Source organism: Helianthus annuus, chromosome 17, assembly GCF_002127325.2.
Source record: "Helianthus annuus cultivar XRQ/B chromosome 17, HanXRQr2.0-SUNRISE, whole genome shotgun sequence".
Lineage (NCBI taxonomy): Eukaryota > Viridiplantae > Streptophyta > Magnoliopsida > Asterales > Asteraceae > Helianthus > Helianthus annuus.
In genome coordinates, this window is record NC_035449.2 from 33,359,876 (window position 1) to 33,373,609 (window position 13,734).

At 34.8% G+C, this 13,734-nt stretch overlaps 1 protein-coding gene across 2 annotated transcripts; it reads right to left on the reverse strand.

Annotated features, from left to right (window-relative positions):
• Window positions 1–8,598: 8,598 nt before the first annotated feature.
• LOC110921242 (protein NRT1/ PTR FAMILY 2.13) lies at window positions 8,599–13,435 on the reverse strand. 2 transcript variants are annotated; one of them, XM_035986827.1, is made up of 4 exons: window positions 13,204–13,435; window positions 12,790–12,920; window positions 9,699–10,264; window positions 8,599–9,606 (listed from the first exon to the last, which is right to left on the reverse strand). In XM_035986827.1, exons 1-4 carry the CDS (start codon window positions 13,325–13,327, stop codon window positions 8,724–8,726), a joined length of 1,704 nt encoding a protein of 567 aa, XP_035842720.1. In that variant the 5' UTR covers window positions 13,328–13,435; the 3' UTR covers window positions 8,599–8,723. The 2 variants fall into 2 exon arrangements, with proteins under 2 accessions (XP_035842720.1, XP_022021222.1); XM_022165530.2 differs by having other exon boundaries at window positions 12,790–13,007; window positions 13,204–13,434.
• Window positions 13,436–13,734: the final 299 nt, after the last annotated feature.

Sequence of the window (13,734 nt, forward strand, 5' to 3'; positions counted from 1 at the left end):
CAGTATCAGCACTGACACAATTTGTTTCTTTATCATAACCAAATCCGCTAGCATTTAGCATATCATAAACAGCTTGCCAATCTTTCTTCATTGTTTTACTTCTTGACTCAATATGAAGTTTACTCAAAATGACCGACTATGGAAGTGATTCTTTTAAGGATGCTTTAAGATGTCATATATATATATATATATCCGGTTCTAAAGCGATTATCAGATTTAAATTTCCCACTGTTAGTGATGTTTAATAAAGCTTCAACAAGCTTTTCATCTTCAATATCAGTCCACACTTGATAATTTCTATTACTAGCCATCACTCCTGTAAGAAAAAGTATGCTAAAACATAAAATATGCACAACAAAAATGCATAACCAACAACTATGTAATAACTAATATGTTTGTAAAACATAAAATTTCGAACTAACAAAATAGCATGACCAACAATTATTTAATAAATAATATTTGTGAAACATAAAATATCCATCCATAAATATAGAATAAGTAGCAAATATTTAATAAAATATCCATCAATCAAAAATAGCATAACCAACAAAAGCTTAATAATCCAAGTGTTTGTAAAAATTCTTGATTAGTTGGTAGCACTCCAAGAATCAAACATACTTTGGGTTAGACTGTCCCTAAACATTGTCCACTCATTTGATGTCTCAATGTGAATTATATTATCTCACTCTTTGTCTCCGTCTCAGTCTTCATCTTCAAGTTCTCTTATTCCTTTGTTTTCATCTTCAAAAGGATCTATTGGCATTTCTTTCCTAATAAAATTATGAAGAAGACAACATGTCATTATGATCCTATTCTTTTGGTCAATAGAATAATATGGCTGTCTCTCAAAATTCCCCATCTTTTCTTCAAAATACCAAAACATCATTCAATAACTTTTCTTGCAAAGGAATGTTTCATGTTGAATAGTTCTTTTGGGTAGTGAGTTGGTGTCTACTACGCCAATCATTTAAGTGATATATTTGACCTCTATAAGAGGTGAGAAATCCTTCTCCATTTGTGTATCATGCGTCTACCAAATAATAACCTAAAAATACATTATAGTGAATAAAGACCCAACTTAAATTAGGGGTGTTCAAAACCTCCGAAATTTTGGATACCTGGTTTCACTATCCGAATCAATCTGAAATTTCAGATATCCAAAATTTCGGATATCTTATTGGATAATAAATCGCATATCCGAATATACATTTATTTATTTTATTTCTTATTTTTTATTAATTTTATTTATTTAAACCAGATATTTCATATATCTGATTACAAGTTTTTAGATATCTTAATAAATTTTTGGATATTTTTCGGTTATTCCGGATATTTTCGGATATCCGAAATAAATATATTTCGGTATCCATAAATAAATTTATAAATTTTCGGATATTCGAAATATCTAAAAATTTTAAAAATCTTTATCCGAATCCGAAAAAATCGGATAACCGAATTTTGGATATCCGAATTTTTGGATAGTTCGGATTCAGATACTTTTGAACACCTCTAACTTAAAGTTCTCTTATTTCTTCGTTTTCATCTTCAAACGGATCTATTGACATTTCTCTCCTTATAATTTTTGAAGAAGACAACACGTCATTATGATCCAATTCTTTTGGTCAGTAGGATAATATGATGGTCTTTTAAATTTCCCCATCTTTTCTTCAAAATACCAAAACTTCATTCGATAACGTTTCTTGCAAACAAATATTTCATGTTGAACAGTTCTTTTGGGATAGTGGGTTGATGATGTCCACTATCCCAATCATTTAAGTGATATATTTGACCTCTATAAGGGGTGAGAAATCCTTCTCCATTTGTGTATCTCGCGTCTACCAAATAATAATCTAAAAATACATTACAGTTAATAAAGGCCCAACTTTGGCCTTAAACAACGGTTTCTTCTTTTACACTAGTGGTTCCAAGGCTTCAAACAAATATTTGAATGTCTTCAAACAAATATTCTGATTAGTGTTCAAGATTCACTATCTTTAAAAGGAAAATGTTTCATCAACTATTCATTTCTTAATCAGGAGATCATGTTGTGGCGTACCATTTGTTTTCTCTTTTTGGGTTGTGAACTCCTGACATATTCAAGAATACACTTTACGACTCCTTGAACTAATGATATTGTTAGCTTAGCTCCCTCATCAAATGTAGATGATAAAATGAATTCGTCATATGAAGATGATGAATTTGATTATTGCATTTTTTTTATGAAAAGGAGAATTTTATGGTGATAAAAATTGGTGTTGTTTGTGTGGAGATATAGGTTTATAGGGTCATAAAAGTTGGTTTATATAATAAAGGGAATTTAAGGAATTGCTTTTTATAACTAGTCGTTTCCAACGGCTACATGTATTTTGAAGAAAAAAATTTAGTCAACTACCTAGTCAAAGCCCCAAACGTCTGTGGTGATCCCCACTTGGGAGAAGAGGCAACACCAAGGTTTTCAAAACCGGACCGGTCCGGCCGGGATCCGGAGCACATACCGGGCCGGTTCAGCACATAAATCCGTTTCAACATTAGCTCGGCGGTTGGGCCGGGAGCCGGGCGGTCGGGCCGGCGGGTCTTCGCATAGGGTCGGGCCGGCGACATCTGCAACCTCCTCCGGCGAGATCTGCGACATCCGGCGACATCTGCAACCTCCTCCGGGGTTTTTGCAAGTGGGTTTTTTTAGTTGAACGTACATTAGATGCAGTGAAAATGAAGAAATAAGAGAGAACAAAAGTGTAAAAGTGTTCATCGGAATATTTTTCCGATTTGTTCGACAGTCACAAATAAAAACTTGGGAAGATGATAAAGGGTGTTTTGGTAAAAGTCTAACACCAGTACCAGTCAATATCATTTGTACTTTGTACTTGACTTTCTCTTTCTTGAAAGTTTAATATTAAATATCATAAATAACTCCGTTCAAAAAAATATCATAAATAATTAATAGAATTAAATAGTAGTAATATATAGTTATTATATTATCTTATATAATAATAATAATAATAACAACAACGTAAATCCTTCATTACACTAGATTTTTCACTCTATATTTTATATATTTTTTATATAATTTATACTATATTTTATATATATTTTTATATAATTTATGACGCAATCCGGGTCTTAAACCCGGTCGAACCGGTTGGACCGGTCCGATCTTTGACCCCATACGACGACCGGGTCGACCTCCGGTCCGGTTCTGAAAACATTGGGCAACACTGATTGGGAATGAGGATAGAGCGGTCACGTCCCACCTCGCGTGGTCTTAGACCATGCGTAGTGGTAAGGGTGAATAATGTCCCCACCCTTGGGCGTTTTCCGCCATGTGGCAGTACAGTCAGCAAGGGACATTGTTGGGCGTTTTTCTAAAATGGGTGTAGTGGGGATGTGGGCATCATGTTAAAAGGGTGTAGAGAATTAACTAAAAATAAAAAACCCAACAAAAAAAGCTATTGACCAAGAAAAAGGAAGATTAAATGTGATTGGTGCTTCAAATTTGGACAAAATGTTAGTTAAAAAACACCTAGGGGGAAAATTGATCAATAATGCCCAATAATGCCCAGGGGGTGGGGAGGGGGCGTGATTGGGCGTGTTTGATGACAAATTTTGAGAAGTTAACGTCCACTACGCATGATCTTAGTAATGTTTGTTATAATGTTGTCTCTGCTAGCGTGTTTATTTGCTTTCTCTTTAGCACACTTTTAAATATATTATTGATCCCCACACTAGTGCAATTGAAAACTTTTGGTTCAGATTTGTAAATCAAATCACATCACATATAATTTCCCAATGTATATAGTATAAGAAATTTACGTTATCATAAAAAATGTAGATAAATAAAGATATGTTGTGAAGATCGAGATCTTAGTGCATTTTTTTCACACTTGACCCCCCCATGGGATCATAAGATCTTTCTCAAATTTTATAATATCTTTCATTCGTGTTGTATTTCATATTAAAGAACAAGTGAACTACAAATTTATTAAGGATCTAAAGTTTAAATATGACAATAATAATGTAATATGGAAGATTTTCCTTTAAATTATAAAAAAAGAACAAGTGAACTACAATTTATTAAGGATTGTTTAAATATGACAATAATAATGTAACATGGAAGATTTTCGTTTAAATTATAAAATTAGGTTACATAGGATTCATATTTTAGGTGTTGAATTATTATGGTCAAATAATTTCATGAAGTTTACTCTTTTTTTTTTTTTGAAAGTTGAATTTCATAACAAAACGCACACTTGATCCCTAAGGCGAGGACAAGACGAGCAAAAATTACATCAAATCACAATTACACCAATCTTTCCAAGTAAATTTGTATTCCTATTCCTATTGTTATACCACAAATAACCGTACGTTTTAACGTCCGAAAAAACCTCATCAATCTTTGTTTCTTTGTTATTGAAGGTACACTCATTACGAGCTTTTCAAATTCTCCAACATCCGATAATCATTAGGCCATGAACCATATTCTTTGTCACCGAATTGAGCCACAAATTCTTGTACATACTCGTGAGGTCTTTTAAATCACACACGTAGAAAACTGGAAATCTACACCAATTAGCGATAGCTTGTCATAGAAAATTTGAAAACATACAACCTGTGAATAGGTGTTCTGCCGTTTCTTCTCTGTCTTGACAAAATATGCACATGTTATTTCCCACTTGAACATTCCTCTTAAGCAAAGCTTCTTTGGTCGGTAAACGCTCGAGCCGTGTCCTCCACATAAAGATATTGCACTTCTTTGGAAGCCATTGACACCAATAAAAAATAGCCGATGTATTTGTAACTTCGGTGGATGATATCCATTTTTTGATATTCAGCACTGTAAACTTAGAACCGGTACCGTGTCACGACCATGAATCTTTCTTAGAAGAAAGTTTCACATTCGCAAGCAACAAAAAACAATCCGTCAATTCCATAGTTACGTCTAAAGATGTCGGGTCGTGTTTCCAACGCCACGCAAAACTCCTAGCACCACCAACTTTCAACACACGATCCGACACCTTACAATGCTTTTCGGTCTCTAAACGATAAAGATTTGGGAACCGAACCTTTAGAGGTTTATCACAAATCCATGGGTCCAACCAAAATCTTATCGTATCCCCCTTCCCAATCTCGGCTCTAACCAGAGAATTAAAATCGACCTCAGCAACTTTCAAGAGTCTACCCAGTTTAACTATATAGAACCACGCACCCTTAAACCTTCCTTGACACGGATATAATTCCCAATTCCGAGCCTGCAAATGAACGGAGTCTATTACCTTCCTCCATAAAGCATTCCCTTCGCACCGGTAATGCTATAACCATTTCAACATAGATTATGATTAGAATTTTCCAACCGGTTAATTCCCAAACCTCCTTTATCTATTGGAACCATCACTTTATTCCAACCCACCCAATGCAATTTTTTCACCACATCACTACCTCCCCACAAGAATTTCTTCATTAAAGCTTCTAGATCAATAAGCACCTTTTTTGGAGCTTTGTATAAAGAGAAATAGTAACACGGTAAGCTTTTTTGGAGCTTTGTATGAAGTTTACTCTTACAAAGTGTTTTAGCCGGTTGGTCCATATATTTCTTATCTTTTTTAACAGGCTTTGTCAATCACTAATAAGTGAAGTAAGATCTAGTATAAGATCTTACAATCCTATGGATATGATATGATTATGATCTTTTGAAGGAAAGATACTTTTTCATCTAATAAGATCCTAAGATTTTAATATTTGAGATTCTAATAAACATCTCTCTCTTGGTTAAAGAATTTTACGTATATAAATAGTGTAGTTCATATTTAATTTTCATTATATAACTTAGGTATCCAATCGATATCAAATTTGTTTGTCACCGGTTATCTATAAAACACAGGCTACTTTAAAATAATTAACTTATACACATTCAATCATTTGAATTAGACAACTTTTTTTTTTTCTAGAAGATCAAGTTCAATTTTAAAAGTTTTTAATTACCTTTCTAATAAATTGCTCAACTTTTTTGAACGGAAAGCTAATTGGCACTTTAAACTCTTGATCTCGACATCTTATCACCGTGTAGTGGTTATTTATATATGATTTTATCATGCGTTGAATAGGGATCAAGTGGTGGAGGGCTTGCATTTCTCTTGAGAGATGCAGGTTCGACTCTCACTTGGTGCAGAGTGAGGCACTGGTGGGCAATGATAGGAGTCCCAGGGAAACCTGGGTTAGATCCTTGAGCCAAACGAGTTTTACCGATAATTTCATTGTCGTGCCTACGGGCGGGTGGGTTACCGGGTTTTCCTCAAAATTGGTGGTGGACTCGGGTTACTCTCGGAGTACTCCGTTTGTCCAGTGGGTGCCCCGAGAGTGCTCGGGATTGAGTTTGTTGGCCGTTAAAAAAATAAAAATAAAATAGGGATCGTTCGTTTTCAACATTCTCAGACGTTTTGGTCAATCACTTCACATTTAAAGGATTTTGGAAGACAAACAAAAATGCAAGTAATGTACGCCTCTTTCCATAAAGAGAGCTACACATGCCACAAATATTAAAAGAAAGATAAGATTATGTTTTCTTTTGAACTACGAAAGATTATATCATGCAACATATCACTTTTAAATATAATATAATATAATCTATATGGAGGTGAATAAATCATAGAGGTTTCACGTTCGGGTTCGACGGTGCTTCTGTGTGAACCGACGGTTTATAAGAAATGATTTTGATAGGTTGATGATTTTCGAAAATGGCAACTAACATACTATTTGCACGGTAAAATACAACCGAAAAAACACCACCTAGCGACAATATATAGATCTATATACGGGTTGGTCTCAGTAATCTGCAAGGGATAGAACTTAAGATAGTAATTTCAACAGGAGTTAATTCTTAATCACTTCTAGATCAAACAACTGATGTAGTCTTGAGAGCTAATATGCAAAACAGAACATCGTGAGCTCGTTACGAGAAAGATAAGTGGGGGGGGGGGTTCTTCTTGTAACCACCCTTCGGCGTCAGACTAAGTATCGCTTTAAGAATAAAGCAAGTGTGTGTTAAGAGTGAGTGAGAGAATTCAGATGCTTAAACCTTTGGAGGAGAGGGGTATTTATAGCCGAAGGGTTTGATGAAAAATGTGAGCTGACATGTGTCATATTAGATTTTTATGGGCAATGACAATTGAGTCAATTTTTAAGTTCCACCATTTTTTTTTAACTTAAATAACTTTTATATGCCTGGACTATTTTAAAAAAAAATTATACCATAAACCCTATCATTTTTATCTCTTTAAAACGTGTATAATATTGGTATTTTTTAATATAAAAATAACAAGTTTTTTTCCATTTCAAGTGTGACTCACTGCACGTATTACTGTGTTGTTATACAATGTATATGGTGTTTTTATACGCCCATTATCTGAGCGATTACTCAAAGACACATCAACATTGAAAAAATGGTATAACAACGCATCTATATGCGTAGTTATCTAGACTTGTGCACATATCAACATCGTTTTTTGGTCTATTTTCCATTGTGTTTTTAGTTTAATACTCATTTTGTTTTACGTTATGTCCATTTTGTAATACGTAACTGAGTTTTCAATTTTTTTTGAAAGGTATAACAACAAGGTATTCATATCAAGAATATAAAGACGCTCGATTTTATTGTATATTTTTTTATGAAACAAATAACGTATAAAAAATTTATGGATGTTCAAAAAGGGGTACTCAATTATGGATATAAAGATCGCATGTGCATTTTTTAAGCATTTAACTTGCATAGACATATTCTTTTATTTCTCTTTGACAAAATTACCCCCTTCTACTTGATTCTTTCTTGCATATTTGTCACTCTATGATGGTTGTTATTCTTCTTATTTTTAAATTTCTTTGTACTATAACTCAACCTGATTAATGGTTGTTACTTGTGAATGGATGAGAGAAAAAATGTTAGTGTTCATTGTATATCTAAAGAGACACTATTCACCATATCATTTTTAATATATTTTAAAAAATGATTATGAATGGAGGATAGAGAAAATGTAATGATAAAAATATAAAAAAATTACTTAATTTAAAAGTTTAAGAAAATATAGTCGTTTTTAATATAATTAATTATAAGATTGAAATAATGAAAAGGATATGAATGCTCTTTAGGCTACACGGTATCGTCCCGTCCTCCACCCGGCGCCGCCACCGTGTCACCGTCCATCCACGCCGCCCCCCTCCGTCCCCCCCTCCGTCCCGTCCTCTTCGTCCATTGTTCGCCGTTTGCGACGGAGCAAACAGGTGGGCCCCCCTCTGCGACGACCGTCCTCCCACGCCGCCGCCCCCGTCTTCATCCCCTCCTCCCACGACGCCCGTCACCATACCGGAGAGCCTTATACACCTTGGACCAAATTATACCATTTGTTTTTTTTTTTTTTTTTTTTTAACGTCATACCTAGTCTATTCTTTTGCAACATACCCGTGAATAAATGATATCCTTTTGGTAGTGACATTTTAACACATATTCATTTAATATTTTTGACATTCTAGCGTTGCCATGAAATGATTATCTCTAGAAAACAAAATATTAAAATTATAAAATATAACTAAATTGACATATTTGACGTGACATGATACAAGGTGCTTAATATTGAAACTAAATATCTCGTTTCTCAAAATTTTAGATGATATAAAAAATATGATCATACCGTTTAATTTAGACACAATAAATATTGTGTTTAATATCGACATAATTATTATACCATATTTTTTGATGCATTTAACTCGATATCCAACTGAAATTCTTCTTCAACATCTTGGATCTTTTCCTTGTATTGATATTGAGATGCGACTAAAAGAAAATAGCCCAAATTCAACACCCCCAATCCAGCTATCACATAATAAAAGTAATCAACTTTGCCAGCATTGATATCTGCGGTCAACCAATCTGGTCGTCCATGTTTTCCGGTCACCTTATGCACGGTAGTAACTAATGCACTACTTGCATAACTTGCTAACCCAATTGTCACACCGAACAACGCATTAGCAACACTTTTCATGTGATCCGGGAACTCCTTATAGTAAAATTCCATTTGTCCGAGAATGTTAAACGCCTCGGCAAACGCTGCCAAGATTAGTTGTGGCGCGAGCCACAAGACCGATAAGGGTGCCTGCCCGCCTGGCAGGTTGTGAGAAGTTGCGGAATGACGTCTCTTTCTCTCAACCAATGCAGCAACAATCACTGTCAATATAGAAAAAACGATCCCAATTCCAATACGTTGGAGGAGTGTTATCCCGCTGTCTATTTTTGTTCTTTTTCGAAGATACGGGACAACGATCCTGTCATAGATAGGGAGCCATATGCCAATGGTGATCATGGATATTACACCTATTGATCCTGCTGGTATCTGAAAGTGTGGACCTAGATGACGGTCCATTTTCAGGGCTTGTGACACGGTAAAAGTCCCTTGTTGAATTATCGCTATTAAACAAATAACACCCGAAAATAATACGGGAATAACTTTTATTAGGCATTTTACTTCTTCAACTTGTTGTATACTTGCCAACTTCCAACAACTTACTCGAGATCCATCCGGGTTTGTTTCACCATCTAATATTATCGCTGCTTTGTTCAAGCACCTAGAATAGTTGATGAAAAAACAAATATATATTAATTAAACTCTATGGATATAAGTATATGGAGTGTGTATGTTTAAATTTGAATAAATTACCTAAACTTATTAGTTAAAGGCAACTTTGAGACTTGATTTGTTCCTTCTTCAGCTATAGGTGGATCATATAGTATTGCCTTTTCAACTTGAATATTGCGCTTCTTGCAAGCCGCAACAAGCGTTTGTGCAATCCCGGAGAAAATACTACCTCCGGGTTTGACGTAAATGTAGAGCCTAGTACCCACAAAGAACAACACAATGGAGCATACCATGAGCATGGTTGGGATACCGAACCCCAAGACCCAACTCACGTTGTCTTGGATGTAGACCACAAGAGTCATGGCTATGAGCATGATGATAGTGAAGGTGGCGTAATACCAATTGAAGAAGCTACTGATGCCTTTCCTTCCTTCATCGGTGGTTGGGTCAAACTGATCCACGCCAAAAGGCAAACTGCAAGGCCTTATCCCACCCGACCCTATGGCCAAGAAGCCAAGGGCCAAGACCAGGAACCCAAATTGTCCAGTGGTTGGACCCTCACATTGGTTGAGTAGGGCTAGTTGCCGGGCGCATGATGGTGGGTGCAACTTTGGTAATGCCACTATTAAGGTCAAAGTCAGCATTCCCTGTATTAACAAGTTATATATATATATAAGATTAACATTGATATGTACCACTTGGTTTGATAGGTAACCCGTTAAAGTGGGTCAAACTCCTAAGAAAATAGATGGAAACCAGAAGAATATTTAGAGAGAAACTTAAGACTTAATTCATTTCATTCATAATTTAAATAAAAGCATACAAGTGATATTTATAGCTATTACCAAAACAACTAAACCCACTACTCAAATAACTACCCATTACTTAGAAGTTACTAATAAACAAAGAAAATGTAGAGAATATGTAGGCAACTTGGCATCGTGGTGATGAAAAGAATTAGCACATAACAATCCCACCCTCTCGAAACATCCTTGTCCTCAAGGATAAACCGGAGTGAAACTTGGCGAGAACTATGGCGGACGCCACTCGGTTCTTCCAATGACTTTAAAAAAAGTTGTAGCGAGGCACCAGGGTGGACGCCACTCAGTAACTTTTAATGTCTTACATAATGCTTTAACTACGGACAAACCAACATCATGCACTCCATATGAGACTTCATAATCATTACTAGCCCCACCAATTTTTTTACTGGTCGTCACCCCTGATTTTTTTGAGCATGGGTGCAAGTCAGTTAGGACCCCACATTCATTGATAGTGATACACAGTGACCCGTTTGAAAGGAAGACATTATCAACCTTTGTAGCAACCCCCATTTCGGCTTCACCAACAATACTGTGTAATATTTCATAACTTTCTAATGCCTTCAGATTTTTAGATCCATAATCCGTTGGCTCATTTTCCCCTTTCTGCACCTCTGCAACAAAGCTTGATGAAGACGACATGAAACTTCTTATTGGAGCAGATGGCGCCGGTGATGTGGCGGAAGCTGATGACAGGACACGTGGTGCAGTGGCGGAAACGGGAGGTGGAAGTGTAGGAGATTGGTCTTCCCACGCACTTCGGAAGGATCGAAACTCGTTGAAGAGAGTTTGCAACTGAGACTCGAGTTTCACAAGGGATTCGTTCATCCATTGATAGAACTCGATTTCGGATAGAGTTTGAGCAGCCATTGGTCCAGGGGGATCACGGCAGCTCTGATACCAAATGATATGTACCACTTGGTTTGATAGGTAACCCGTTAAAGTGGGTCAAACTCCTAAGAAAATAGATGGAAACCAGAAGAATATTTAGAGAGAAACTTAAGACTTAATTCATTTCATTCATAATTTAAATAAAAGCATACAAGTGATATTTATAGCTATTACCAAAACAACTAAACCCACTACTCAAATAACTACCCATTACTTAGAAGTTACTAATAAACAAAGAAAATGTAGAGAATATGTAGGCAACTTGGCATCGTGGTGATGAAAAGAATTAGCACATAACAAACATTCACCGTTAATTAATGCTACATATATGCTCATCTTAGTTAAAACATTACCAAGGTAATATAAATGTTTTATTAAATTATAAGTAACTATAATGAAGGTAGAATGTGTGGATATGAGCTTTTGTATTAATGTTAATCGAATATAAGAGGTTTATTGATCAAAGATAATTATTAAGGTGTAGAGTTATTAATATACCATGCAATATGATCATTTCCGCATCCTTATTAAATCAACTGATAAACCAAATTTTAGAAGTCTGAACCTGAAAAATCAAATGTTTTATTCCTAAATCCTTATATTTTTTGATAACTTCTTCGACCAGATAAACATAAACTAAAACAAGATAAAGTGTTGATTTTCTACACGCCTTTAAAAAGATAAATATAAAATAAAACAAGATAAAAGCATGCCTCACTTCCACCATTCATGAAATACATGGCCAGAAAGTGTTCATCAGATATTTTATTCTTAAATCTTTATATTTTTGCCTTTTTAGCTGTTGTTTTTTAAAGTTTAATATTTTTTTTATTAAAACAGGTTATTTATACGTAAAAGTTTTGAAAAAAAATTAAATAAAAATAATTTTTATGGGTTTTTTTACATGTTTTACTCATAATTCCCGAATTCGTAATAAACCCTCCCCTCTAGATACGTGCATATGCATGACACGTTTTAAACGATTTATGTACCATCTACATAAATAAATATATTATTTTACACGTTTTATAGTTTGTGTTGCCAATAATAACTAATATATATCACGAATATTTAAAAAAGAATTGTTAATAAATTTGACTTTTGATTGCTAATTTGCTACAATTAAGACAATTAAGACGACGCATGTTCAATAATTTCAGCTAAAATGACAGTAGACCAATAAAGACAAAAGAGTACTAACATGTCTACAAACAAGTGTGTCGTTTTTTTAAGTAATCAAAAAGTCCAACCAAATTGGTTATACGTAATAATCAAAATATTTGTTTTTGAAGAGCAATTTAATCAAAATAAATAACGTGAAGTATTATTATACTTGATATAACAAAACCCCAAAATGTACGACACACATCATTCGAAAATTACCATTATACCATTAATTGGTTGCAAAAAGATAATATTACCATTGAGGTAAACAAGCTAGCAAAGATGAAGAAAATTACCGCAAGAGAAGCGAAGGAGGAGAAGGCGATGACCCAAAATTTGCCAACATAAGCATCGGAGATGAAGGCTCCGACGAGAGGGGCAAAATTGTTAACTCCAGACCAAATGTTGAGTAGGTTTGACGCCGCTACTTGGTTCATGTGGAATATCGTCATTAGAAACACCATGAAGTTAGCCATCAACCCAGTTGATGCAAGTCTCTCAAAAGATTCATTTCCTATATGTAAATTATATTTTTTTAAAAACTCTCAAAAGATTCATTTCCTATACGTAAATTATATTTTTTTAAAAGACAGATGAGAATGTACGTTATGAAAGTGAACTAGTATCCAAACAAGAAAACAGAGGTTACCATAGTTTTTACCATAAGTTTAATTAATATGTTTCTAAAGGGAAGTTAATAATATTCATACCTAAAATATAAGGCATGGACTTCCAACCACCAGGCTTTCGTCGGACGGGCTTCGGTTGTGGTGGATCGGGGTGGTGATGAAGTTTTCCGACTTCATTTTCCAGCAAAGACGATGGTGGTGGCATTGATCTTGAAAAAGAGTTGGGAAACACTTGCAAAGAAGCAAATAAAACTTTAATTGCTTCTTGCTATTTTGTTAAAGGCATATGCTCACAAGTACTATATATTCTTTCCACTTCTACTTCACCGTCTATTTATAATTCACATGAGGCACATAACACAATTATTTCTCGGTAAAATAGTTATTTTTTCTATGAATGAATGATAAGCAAATCTGTGGTCATAAAGTCCCTTTTGGGGCGTTATGCGACAAGTGACACGCCACGTCATGGAGGGGTTTTATGAGGTGTTATATCACTAGAGCGTGTAGTTATAAAGCCCCTACCCACAATCACCTAATCATTAATTATCATTTTTATTAATTATTTAAAAAAACACTTTTTTATTTTTTTCATTTAATCTCTAAATTATA